Below are 13,461 nucleotides of genomic sequence, written 5' to 3' on the forward strand. Positions count from 1 at the left end.
TAATATAACTATATATCCCAACTGGATTCAATATCAATGTAGAACACACTATTTTCTTTTTTGGAGGAATTTAACTTTTAATTTTTAAAAAAGTAACAAGAGGGCTTCCCTGGTGGCGCAGTGGTTGAGAGTCCGCCTGCCGATGCAGGGGACGCAGGTTCGTGCCCCAGTCCGGGAAGATCCCACATGCTGTGGAGCGGCTGGGCCCGTGAGCCATGGCCGCTGAGCCTGCGCGTCCGGAGCCTGTGCTCCACAATGGGAGAGACCACAACAGTGAGAGGCCCGCATACCGCAAAAATATAAAAAAAATAAAAAAGTAACAAGAGTATAACATGGCAAATTCAGATCATCTCACTTCTTTTGTGGCTTACTGTTGTTTTTATTTGGGGTTTTTTGGTTTTTATTTATTTTTATTGAAGTATAGTTGATTTACAACATTGTGTTAGTTTCAGGTCTATAGCACAGTGACTCAGTATTTTTTGCAGACTGTACTCCATTATAGGTTATTACAAGATGATGGGTAAAATTCCCTGTGCTATACAGTATATCCTTGTTGCTTATCTATTTTATATACAGTAGTTTGTACCTGTTAACCCCTTACCCCTAATTTGTCCCTCCTCCCTTCCCTCTCCCCTTTAGTAGCCACAGGTTTGTTTTCTATATCTGTAGAACACACTATTTTTATTTTTTTTTCCCATTTATTTATTTATTTATGGCTACGTTGGGTCTTTGTTGCTGCGTGCAGGCTTTCTCTAATTGCCTTGAGCGGGGGCTACTCTTCGCTGCAGTGCGCGGGCTTCTTATTGTGGTGGCTTCTCTTGTTGCGGAGCATGGGCTCTAGGCTCATGGGCTTCAGTAGTTGTGGCACATGGGCTCAGTAGTTGTGGCATTAGGGCTTCAGTAGTTGTGGCTCGCAGACTCTAGAGCGCAGGCTCAGTAGTGTGGCGCACGGGCTTAGTTGCTCCGCAGCATGTGGGATCTTCCCGGATCAGGACTCGAACCCATGTCCCCTGCAGTGGCAGGCAGATCCTTAACCACTGTGCCACCAGGGAAGTCCAAACACACTTTTTTTTTTTTTTTTAAATTCTTTTTCTTTTAATTTAATTTTTATTTATTTATTTTTATTGACGTATAGTTGATTTACAATGTTGTGTTACTTTCCAGTGTACAGCAAAGCAATTCAGTTATACATACATATGTATCTATTCTTTTTTCAGATTCTTTTCCCTTATAGGTTATTACATAATACCTGTGCAAACACACTATTTTTAATTTAAAGCACTGAAGTCTTAGGAAAAAGAGTTTCAGATTTCAAATAATAGAAATAGTACTAATAATAAGAATCTGGCCAGGGAATGTGCCTGGCCAACTAATTTTTTTGTTTTCTCCAAGAAAAACGTCTAAATCCAATATATTATAGTTTATACTTTTTTCTAGCTCAAGATAACCTTTTTATTTTGTTTTTATGTAAAATTTTTATAGAAGTAAAACAAAAATATAGAAAAGTGCATATATTTTAGTATAGAAAAGTGTATAGCTCAATTTTCACACGTGAACACACTTGTGTAACCAGTATCCATACAAGAATTAAAAGAACATTAACAGGGAGTTCCCTGCTGGCTAGTGGTTAAAATTCTGGGTTTTCACTGCCAAGGCCTGGATTCAATCCCTGGCTGGGGAACTGAGATCCCACAAGCTACACAGCATGGCCAAAAAAAACCCCAAAAACCTTAAACAGTAAATCAGAGCCTGCAGTATGCCCTCTCCTAGTCTCTACAACCCCTCAAACTACCATCATGATGAATACCATCACCAGAAATTAGTTTGCCTATATTTGAACTTTATACAAATGGGATTATATAGCATGGACTACTTTGTGTCTGACAACATTACTTTTGTGAGAATTTAAACATATGCTTGCATGCAGAAGTAGTTCCATGGATTTTAAATACAGTATAGTATTTTACTGCAGGATTACACTACAATTTATGTATCCATTCTATTGCTAATTAACATCTAGGTTGTTTCCCATCTGGGGTCATTATGAATTGCACTGTTAATACCTGTCTTTTGGCGCATAAATGTATGCCTTTCTGTTGGATATACACCTACACGTGGAATTTCTGGGTCAGAGATGCTTATTTTCAGCTTTAGTAAATACTGCTGCAGTTTTGCAAAACGACTATACCAATTTACGCTCTGACCAGCAGTGTATAAAATTCCAGTTGCCCTAAATCCTTGTCAGCACTTGGTATTAGCAGTAGTGATAATTTTAGCCATTCTGGTACATTTTGTGTTTGAAAAGCAGAGTATACTGCTGACATAATTAATTACTGAATGACTGGATATAAATATGGCTCACAAGGTTTCAGATGACTTGCAGCCCTTTTATGGATATCAGAATTATAAAACTCTTAATCAAGTTATCTTTCCAAAGTGTTTTTTAAAATGTTTTTAAAAATTCCCCAAGACCTAATATAGTAGTAATGTTATGTTTATATAACAGGAAAAGAAATACTATAACACTGAGGTATTTAAATAACTATTATGGGAAGTTAATCTGGTAGAGGAAGAAAGGGTAAAGCATAAACAGAAGCTACCACACACACAGAGGGTTTTTTTTTTTTAATCCTAAGTCTGATTCAGATATTGGTAAATCTGTGATAAGTGGCTACTAATCTATGGGTACTTTTTCATGTATTTCTATTCATAGGCCTATAAATAGCAGGCAGATTCATCTTACAGAGACTTCCCCTTCTAAAGATCACTTAAAGACTATGGTTGATAAGAGTTGTATAAATAATAAAACTTTTCAGAAAAAAAAGAGAAAAGAATATATTAATGTTAGAGAGAAAATGTTACCCTCAAATTTTCAAGTGCTTCTCTGTATGTCAAAAGCATAATATCATGAACTCATTTTACAGTGAAAATTTTTAAAAATGGAACCCTGCTTAATAAAATAGAGGCATATTTTCCTAACTATGAGTTCTCTAAATTCACAGAAATTTTGAAATTCCAATTTAAACAAATTTGTGATACTAAACACTGAATATGAAAGACACCATTTATTCATCCAAGGTTTACCTGATATAAATACAATCACCCAAAAATATAATACTTACATGAATTAATATTATAAACATCCACAGTTTTTTAACTTTTACAGATGTCACTTTTTTTTTTTTTTTTTTTTTTTTTTGCGGTACGCGGGCCTCTCAGTGCTGTGGCCTCTCCATTGCGGAGCACAGGCTCCAGACGCGCAGGCTTAGCGGCCATGGCTCACGGGACCAGCTGCTCTGCGGCACGTGGGATCTTCCCGGACCGGGGCACAAACCCGTGTCCCCTGCATCGGCAGGCGGACTCTCGACCACTGCGCCACCAGGGAAGCCCCAGATGTCACTTTTTAATTGTACTATTACCATATGGTAACCATACTAACAAACAAAATTAGAAAATAGAGAAGATAAGAAAATTACCCATAATCTCACTTCACTAATATAACCATTATTAATATTCAATCTACTTTTTTCTAGGCATTTTCTCTGGGCATATTTGACATAATTATAATTGTAATGTCCATAACATTGTGTATTTATGTTTTTTCATTTAATTTCTTATCAGTTGAAGTCATAGAATTTTATATTAAAAGTAAATTACTTAGCAAAAAGAGTAAGAAAACAAAGAGCATAAGAACAAAGCATTGTTTAATATGGTTTACCTCATAAATAGGAAGTGTAGGAGAGTTCCATGCATTGATTCTTGATTCATTGACATCAACAACTGTTACCCTGATTTCAGGGCACATATGAGCAATGACACTACATGTGGGTCCTCCAACATAGCCTGCGCCGATGCAGCAGATCTTCTTAATTTCAAACATGATTGTACTAGAAGGGAAACAGTAAGACCGTCCAACTATTGAGAACAGAAAATTTAAAGAAATCACACTGCACATTCATCACCCTTTATAAAAACTGTCAAGGTGACAGATACTGGAAAGATTTCCTACATTCACACTCATTAAGAATTATGAAGACAATGATAATAAAAAAAATAATGTTCCAATTGGATGACCTAGCCTGTTCTCAGCTGTACCAGCATGAAATATGGAAAAAATTATAGTAACTGATATTACTAAAGAAGTGTCACAAAGATTATAATGAACTAATATAGAAAGTCAAGAAGCAAAATAAAACCTTACTTAATCTTCTAACACTCTAGGGTAACTTTGATTGCTGAGGGAAAATTCAAGGGTGAACACACCAGTGCAATTCTTGCTTAACTAAATGCTGGTGTACAAAGGTCAGCTTTACAACAAGTTTAGACTAAAATGACAGATATTAAGATTAGCTCCTAAGTCCAGAATTTGCCTCTGAGATTATGTTCCCTGAACAATTTGGTTTCAGCAATTCATTTTTAGGTACTGGACGATGATCTTAAACTCTATTTCAACTTTAATCAGAAACCAGGAGATGGTTAAAAGAAAGTGATTTCTGTAGTTAGCAAAGCTGTTACACAGATTTTGATGGGTTTTTCAAAAACCAGTGAATTGATTCACTCGAATACAAAATGACAAGGGACTGACTTATATGTAAGAATTTCAGTTTATTCAGTAATGAGAACGAAAACGGTCAAACTGATAAGATTCTTAGAATTTTTGTCCTGGAGAGTTTAAGCATTTGTTAGTATATTCCTGCATGGATCAGAGAAGGTACTCTGGAAGGCTGATCTAATTACAATGCCTGGCAAGTATATCCCTATTATGAAAAAAGATACACAAAGCACATAATTAAGATGATCCAATTCCCTTTGGTCTGAATCTGTATTAATCAAACAACACTCTAATCTTGGTTGGTTCTCTAGGTAAGAGTTCCCAACTGGAAGAGAATGAGCTGACAACCCAAACAAGTATCCTGGTCTCTGTTAATAAGCAAGTAATCTGGCTTATAAATTGATCTTTAGTAGTTATGATTAGCAGATATCAACTCATAGAGTCTGATCTCTAATGACTTTTTTTTTTGGCCGCATGGCTTGTGGGATCCTAGGTACACGACCAGGGATCGAGATCAGGAGTCGAAAACCAGCCCCTCCTCCCCTCCCCACCCCACCCCACCCCACCCCACCCCACCCCACCCCACCCCACCCCCACCGGCAGTGCAATAGCGGAGTCTTAATCACTAGACCACCAGGGAATTCCCTGCGGTACGCAGGACTCTCACTGTTGTGGCCTCTCCCGTTGCGGAGCACAGGCTCTGGACGCGCAGGCTCAGCGGCCATGGCTCACGGGCCCAGCCGCTCCGCGGCATGTGGGATCTTCTCGGGGCGGGGCACGAACCCGTGTCCCCTGCATCGGCAGGCGGACTCTCAACCACTGCGCCACCAGGGAAGCCCCCCTCTAATGACTTTTTAATAACCTAAAAGAAACGGAATTTTAGTAAACCAGTAAATATGAACAGAATTTGGAATCTAATGATTCCCCAAAAGAAAGAAATATTCTTAGCAATATACATACAAAGAAATATTTTAAATGTATTTTTATTTTGAATAGGTAATAATTCATATGATTCAAACATTAAATCTGGGGAATTCCCTGGCGGTCCAGTGGTTAAGACTTGGCGCTTTCACTGCCATGGGCCCAGGTTCGATACCTGGTCAAGGAACTAAGATCCCACAAGCCAGGCCGTGCGGCCAAAAAAAAAAAAAAAAAAAAAATTCATTAAATCTCTATAACAAGGTAAACACTCAGAAGCCACACACCTACTCCATCCACATCTACTTTGCTACCCTCTACTTTGCTTCTACAAGCAACCTCTTTATCAGTATTTCAAGATTCACCTTAGCAAAAACACTGAGCCTAGAAAAATTTACGTTTAGCAACCATATATCTTTCTTCACCCTTCTTCTGCTTTTCAGTTCTGCCCTTCACACTCTCCAGGCCTCAAGTGCCCTATACATGAGGAGAATGCATGGGGAGATAGACTGCACTGGGATTGCTAAGTGGCTAAGACTGAGCCGGATGTTCTGAAAAGCTCCCACCTGTGGGAGGGACAGCTGGCCTGGAGCAGGCTTACCAAAGATCTGTCTCCAGCATTCACTGCTGCCGTCCCCACCTCTACAGCAGAAAAGTCTTGGCATCTGGTTTCAGAAAAATTGCTTCAACTTGCTTCAGGCTTATTCCCTTCTTCTCATTCATGAAAAATTAATATTCCCAATTTAAGGATTTACTGTGTGGGCACAGCAGAGAATTTGGCCATAGAATAATATGGGTCCTGACACTCAAGTACTTAACAATTTATTCAGCAAATAATTCAACTGAAAAATATTTATTAAAGACCCCACTATGTAACAGCCACTATTGTTCTACGTACTATAGATACAATAGTGAACATGACAGATACAGCTCCTACATTTACATAGTTATATTCTAGTAGGAAAGCACACAAACAAAATAATGGCAGTTGCGGTAAATTCCACATAAAGGAAATAAACATGTAGCTAAAAGAGAAAGACTGTATATGGAGAAAGGACTATTTTAGTGAGGGTAAAGAAGGATTCTCTGAGAAGGTGACTTTTAAACTGACTTAAAAGATAAAATGGAGTTAGTTGCATCCAGGTAACATGGTTAAATTACACAAGGCAGTATAATCAATTAAATGACAAAGTGAGGGTTAAAGTCCAGAGGGGGGAAAAATCAAAATAAGAAAGTATCTATATCAAGGTAAATGTAAAATCTAAGCTTGACCTAAAGAATGAGTAGGATTTAAAAGGAAAGATAAGTGGGCAGGGCATTCCAGATGACAGGAAGGAAATAAATAAGGACTTATATACAGAAATGAGTCCAGGGCTTCCCTGGTGGTGCAGTGGTTAAGAATCCGCCTGCCAATGCAGGGGACACGGGTTCAAGCCCTGGTCCGGAAAGATCCCACATGCCACAGAGCAACTAAGCCCGTGCGCCACAACTACTGAGCCTGCACTCTAGAGCCCGTGAGCCACAACTACTGAGCCCACACGCCGCAACTAGTGAAGCCTGCGCACCACAACAAAGAGTAGCCCCGCTCGCCGCAACTAGAGAAAAGCCCACATAGAGCAACGAAGACCCAACACAGCCAAAAATAAAATAAATTAATTAAAAAAAAAGAGAAAGAAATGAGTCCAAAGAAGTGAGATCTGCCTAGTTGCACAAAAACGTGGGTGTTAAGAAGTAGTGAGAGGTAAAAACTGTCTCAGGGTGGAAATGAATTGGAAGTGGGTCTTGAATGCCCCTTTCAGGAAAGCATGACCATAAAAATCCATGAGGCTATAATTTAATAACTTAAGGTAACACAGCTGAAAGTAACCATATCAAGTCATTAATATATTAGCTAAAATCTAATAAACTCCACTGAAGAAAAAAAAGGGGGAGGGGGCAAAGGGAATGATCAGCTTGGAGCCTGGAAAAGGGGCATTAAGAATAAGAATGATGACTCTTAGAGGAAAACACAGGCAGAACACTCTATGACATAAATCACAGCAAGATCCTTTTTGAACCACCTCCTAGAGAAATGGAAATAAAAACAAAAATAAACAAATGGGACCTAATGAAACTGCAAAGCTTTTGCACAGCACAGGAAACCATAAACAAGACCAAAAGACAACCCTCAGAATGGGAGAAAACATTTGTAAATGAAGCAACTGACAAAGGGTTAATCTCCAAAATTTATAAGCAGCTCATGCAGCTCAATAACAAAAAAACAAACAACCCAAACCAAAAATGGGCAGAAGACCTAAATAGACATTTCTCCAAAGAAGATATACAGACTGCCAACAAACACATGAAAGAATGTTCAACATCTTTAATCATTAGAGAAATGCAAATCAAAACTACAATGAGATATCATCTCACACCAGTCAGAATGGCCGTCATCAAAAAATCTAGAAACAATAAATGCTGAGAGGGTGTGGAGAAAAGGGAACACTCTTGCACCGCTGGTGCGAATGTGAATTGGTACAGCCACTATGAAGAACAGTATGGAGGTTCCTTAAAAAACTACAAATAGAACTACCATATGACCCAGCAATCCCACTACTGGGCATATACCCTGAGAAAACCATAATTCAAAAAGAGTCATGTACCAAAATGTTCATTGCAGCTCTATTTACAAGAGCCCAGAGATGGAAACAACCTAAGTGTCCATCATCGGATGAATGGATAAAGAAGATGTGGCACATATATACAATGGAATATTACTCAGCCATAAAAAGAAACGAAATTGAGCTATTTGCAATGAGGTGGATGGACCTAGAGTCTGTCATACAGAGAGAAGTAAGTCAGAAAGAGAAAGACAAATACCGTATGCTAACACATATATATGGAATTTAAGGGAAAAAAATGTCATGAAGAACCTAGGGGTAAGACAGAAATAAAGACACAGACCTACTAGAGAATGGACTTGAGGATATGGGGAGGGGGAAGGGTAAGCTGTGACAAAGCAAGAGAGTGGCATGGACATATATACACTACCAAACGTAAAATAGATAGCTAGTGGGAAGCAGCCGCATAGCACAGGGAGATCAGCTCGGTGCTTTGTGACCACCTAGAGGGGTGGGATAGGGAGGGTGGGAGGGAGGGAGACGCAAGAGGGAAGAGATATGGGAACATATGTATATGTATAACTGATTCACTTTGTTATAAAGCAGAAACTAACACACCACTGTAAAGCAATTATACTCCAATAAAGATGTAAAAAAAAAAAAAGAATAAGAATGATGGAAAAAATCTTTAAAAAAAAAAAAGAATAAGAATGATGGGCTTCCCTGGTGGCGCAGTGGTTAAGAATCCGCCAGCCAACGCAGGAGACACGGGTTTGAGCCCTGGTCCGGGAAGATCCCACATGCCGCGGAGCAACTAAGCCCCTGCGCCACAACTACTGAGCCTGCGCTCTAGAGCTCGTGAGCCACAACTACTGAGCCCCCGTGCCACAACTACTGAAGCCCACGCGCCTAGAGCCCGTGCTCTGCAACAAGAGGCGACACCTTAATGAGAAGCCCACGCACCGCAATGAAAGAGTAGCCCCTGCTCGCCGCAACTAGAGAAAGCCCATGCATAGCAACAAAGACCCAACGCAGCCAAAAATAAATTAATTGATTAAAAAAAAAGAATATGAATAAGAATGACACAGTGTTTATTTCAGCGCTTCTAAAGAGTGACACAGAATCTGGAAGTCAGAAGTGTTCTGGTTTCAGAGAGGTGGGGCAAGAAAAAAGCTTTCCCAATGCTTGGATGGCATATTCCCCCCAAATTCTTTGTTCTGATTCCACTATGCCTTATGAGTTCAGATTGCCAGGAATCATAATACTAGAAAGGGATGGCCTGGCTTTGAGACATAAGTATTCCAGACACTGGAATAAAGTTTCCCTACTGTAATAGCAAGTTTCCATTCTAGAGTATCCATCAGTCTCTTATGAGCTTAGTCATCATAAGTTACCTAGAGCCTCATTAACCCTTAGGCTTGTGGGAGGGAAAAAAAAAAACAACCTTCCAGATCTGCAAGGCTGAAGATCAAGTCCTGAACTGTCATGAACCTGGACTACCACTAACAGTAACCCCTTACTGGATAGGTGGCCTCTCTAATCAAAACCAGTATATCTGGAATACCTAAAAAGTAAAATCTCAAAGGATTTTTGGACCAGAGGATCTTGTGGTGTTACCACTTAATCCACAGCCAAGAGGTTATAAGGGCAGTCTATGCCCTCAGTCTCAACCAGAACATGGCTGAACCAGAACATGGGCTGAGCCCATGATGAACTCTTGGGCTCAAGAGTTTTATAAGGTACTCCCAGGCTAACACTTCTCTGCTGCTGTTCACCTCAGCACCTAGAACAGTAGGCTCTCAATAAATATTAATTGAATGAGTAACTCAATAAGGGCCTATCTTTTTGAGATGAAGACTGGTATTTGAATATCTTTATCTCAGATGCTCGATCAGAGTATTTTTGCAGACTGTCCACAATCCTATCAATCTTTCTTCTTTAGGTAGAACTTCAGCATGTCTTCTCAGAGCTACTACTTATCTACCTTGGTTGCCACACCATATTCAGCTTGCCTTTCAGACGGCAGCTGGGGTAAACTATTGATGGCAGGTGGGTCTGTATTACAGAACTGCATGTGTTTTAGCATATCCCTGCGTTGCTCTTTCACATGAAGTATGAAGTATGGCTCGCAGATGACAATGGGAAAATTACTGAAGAAGCTAGATGTACAATCTGTGCAAGTCCAAATAAATTACCACTTGGAAGTTTCAACAAAATCTTCAATAAGCTTTAATACGGAGCTTGATACAGTGTTAGTGATATACTTTGCCTGACACAGATATCTTCTGATTCCATTTTCTATTTCTACTTTTATTTACCTTCTGACCCTCTACTGTGCTGTCAGGGAAATGAGAATGTCTGCTTACTGAATGAGTCAGTTTGAAATGAGTTTTTACCTCTGTATTTTGGGAAAGTCACAGCAAACCAGGCCATTCCAAAACTACTTTTCATCTAAAATTTTACAAATTCAGATCAATATTTCAGCCTAAAAGATGTGGCTAACAAATAGCGAAGCTCCTATTACAATCTAAACTGAATATAATCCCCCCACCTCCACCCCTCTTCAGTATACCCAGTATCTAAGGCAATGGACATTACAGATGGATACATCAACTTCACACATCATCTTAGATATTTCCAAAAGTTAAATACTAACAGATGCCTGCCCCGGGAAAAATATTTAATCAGTGAGAAAGACTGTTAACCTCATATCTAAAGGGTATCATGTAAAGCTGTGGAAATAGCAAGAGAGAAGATGGAGTATGCTTATTGGTTACAGATTTTATGTTGGAGAAAGGAGTAGTATAGCAATAGGAGAAGAAATGAGATCCTTTCAATCAGGGTTGTCTATCCCTTACCTTAAACTAGATGCTGGGCACTAACAAGCACATATCAGAGCAGACAGTAACCTCTTTCATTTCTAGAACCACCCCCCGCTCCCCGCATCCCCCAAGAAACAGACTAGACTACTGTTGTCCATTTCATAGGGGATTTGAAGAAACTCAAAGACTCACTGTGTCTTTGAGGGCAGGCAGTCAATGAACAGCTACTCCTCTGTATATCCCTGAAAAGTTCCCTACCAGTGAATCCCTCTTTTCTATATACCAGAATTCTCGACCTTACTCAATTATTTTCCTATATGTAAAGAGGAATAATTTTTCAAGGTCTCACACAAACGCAATCTCCTGAAGCACCCAAGAAAGGCCTTCCCTAATATGAAATAAAGCCATTATACAGTGTGGCGGCCAACAATGGATTCCAGGACAGTCCATACAGATGTCACGACAGAATCAATGTCTTAGGATTTTGACTTCAGAAGGGTTCTCTGGTTCGTTTTCTCTTTAGTTTCTTAAGAAGAGAGACGAGCGACGTGAGGAAATCAGCAGCCCTCCATGTGAGCAGATTCTAAACACAAACAAAAGACTATGATTCTGAGACCAAAATGGGGTCCCTGACCAGAGGACCACTTCCTTTGGTGGACGTTCGGCTTTCAGAGGCGCCAGGGAAATCTCATTTAAGTCGGAAAGTGGGGAAAAGCAGAAAGAGAAGCGGATGGAAGACTCGCGAGTCCTGAGCCCAAGCTCTCCCTCTTCCAGGGCAGCAGACCCAAAAGACTATTCCCGCCCAGAGCCCAAAAGAGGAGACGGGGGGTCGTGACACTGGGAGCCTGGGACCAAGCGCAGGGAGCGACTAAGAGCAGCGCGCACACCCCGCCCGTCTCCTTCCACATCCCGCCGGGACCCGGGAGCATCCCCACGGGGTGGCGGAGCCAGCCCGGGAAAGGCGCTTACCCACTTCCAGGCACAGAGAGCGGTAACCGCTCCAACCCCGACCGCTCGGACAGCTCCTCGTTCTGGGCCGCGCAGCCGCAGCTTCAGCACTCGCGCCCTGCTCCGTCTGATCTCCCCTCACCGCACACCCCTCTCGGGCTGCCAAGCGCCGCACCCCGAGTCCCGGGCCCGAGTCTGTATTTAAAGGTTTCCACCCGAGAAGGCGGAGGCTTCATTCCCCCGCAGCCAAGTCCTCCCGGACTTCGCCCTCCGCTGCATCCCTGCTCCCCCTCCCGCCACTGTAGGCCGGGGCCCGCCCCTATTTCCTGCGGGGCCCAGGGGCGGTGGATACGGGGGCGTGACTAGTCGTCGCTGGGAGGGGCAGACCCCACCCCCCGGCCGAGCCTGGGCAAATCCGCTCGGGCCAGCTCAGCGGCCCCGCCCCTGCCGCGAGCGGCGCTGGGCTGAGCTGTCTGCGCCGCAGGTCGGCCGAGGACCGAGGGATAGCCTCCCAGTTACGCCTAGGTCAGGGTCTAGTTTCCCGGTAGTCTAGAGCTCGCTCTTGCCGTCTGGCCCCCTCTTCCCTCCCTGTGTCCCATCCTGCCTCACGGCTATGAGGTGGTGCCGCGTGCGCGCCAGGTCAGCCATACTCTGAGGCTGCGGCCCAGGGGGACCGGAAGGTCCAGGCCCCCTTTCCGGTCTCCCCAGCAGCCTAGAGGGCCTGCCTCGTCTTTCGGCCCCCTAGACTCTGTGGACCAGACGTGGCCAGCGGCTTACACCACTCCCACGCCTTCCGGTCCCATGGGTCCGCCGCACCCTCCGGGCCTGCGGCCCAGGGTTTAGTCATTACCTCCGACCCGCCGCTTCTGGGAAGGAGGCGCCTCACGTCAAAAGGATGCTGAGTCCCGTCATGACTGGACCAGTTAGTGATCCCCGTCCTGATCCCTGGGTAGAGAAGTGGGATGGCCCTCCAGGCACATTTTCCAAATACTCCTGCCAAATTCGGGATCTGAGATGTCTGTGCATGATATATAGCAGAGAGCATGCAAGATGTAAGTGCCGCCTAAGAGGAAGTGAAATTAACGTATGGAGTCTCCCACTTTTAGTGAGAGCAGTTCTGTTCCTGTTTCCCCACTCCAAGGTCATCTTAAACGTCAAATTTAAAGAAAGAAAGCACAGTCATGACTTAGTGTTACTAAAACACTTTACTGCCAGGGAAGTCCCTGTCCTGTATGTTTTAACCACAAAATTGTACTTACTGGATTGTAAGGAATCCCCTTTATGACATCCAGACTTCCAAAGTTTGATGTTTACATACTAATTAGTTAGTGAAAGCTGCATTCAGTCTAGGGTAATGCCTTTTGTATGTATTATAAAAGCATGTCTTTCTTTGTCACTGAATTGATGAGTGACTATATAACAGATACATTTCTTTAAAAACAACACAGATTTTTCCACAATGCTGAGTCTGCTATGCGGTACTTAAGTTCTTTAATTCTGCTCAGTTTTTCAAAGTGAATAGAAACAATGCAATTTAAATCCTTTCATTATCAAGACATAGCCTGAGTTTAGCTTATGAGCAGTGTAGGGCGTAGGACCATATATTTAAGAGGTCAGACCT

At 42.0% G+C, this 13,461-nt stretch overlaps 2 protein-coding genes across 3 annotated transcripts in view; one reads left to right on the plus strand and one right to left on the minus strand.

The window, feature by feature from the left end:
• UGDH (UDP-glucose 6-dehydrogenase) overlaps positions 1-12,046 on the minus strand; it is a 30,683-nt gene extending 18,637 nt beyond the window's left edge. The window contains exons 1-2 of one of the 2 annotated variants that reach the window (XM_079919119.1): positions 11,862-12,046; positions 3,719-3,887 (exon numbers count right to left, since the gene is read on the minus strand). In XM_079919119.1, coding sequence (XP_079775245.1) covers positions 3,719-3,880 — 162 coding nt within the window. In that variant the 5' untranslated portion in view covers positions 3,881-3,887; positions 11,862-12,046. Of the gene's footprint in view, positions 1-3,718; positions 4,957-11,861 lie in introns of those variants that run through there. The other variant, XM_079919118.1, reaches the window with a different exon arrangement.
• Positions 1-13,461, plus strand: part of LOC307185216 (SCAN domain-containing protein 3-like) — a 546,171-nt gene that overhangs the window by 187,674 nt on the left and 345,036 nt on the right. The window lies entirely within an intron of this gene.

The sequence above is a fragment of the Stenella coeruleoalba genome (assembly GCF_951394435.1).
Source record: "Stenella coeruleoalba genome assembly, chromosome: 4".
In the NCBI taxonomy this organism is placed as follows: domain Eukaryota; kingdom Metazoa; phylum Chordata; class Mammalia; order Artiodactyla; family Delphinidae; genus Stenella; species Stenella coeruleoalba.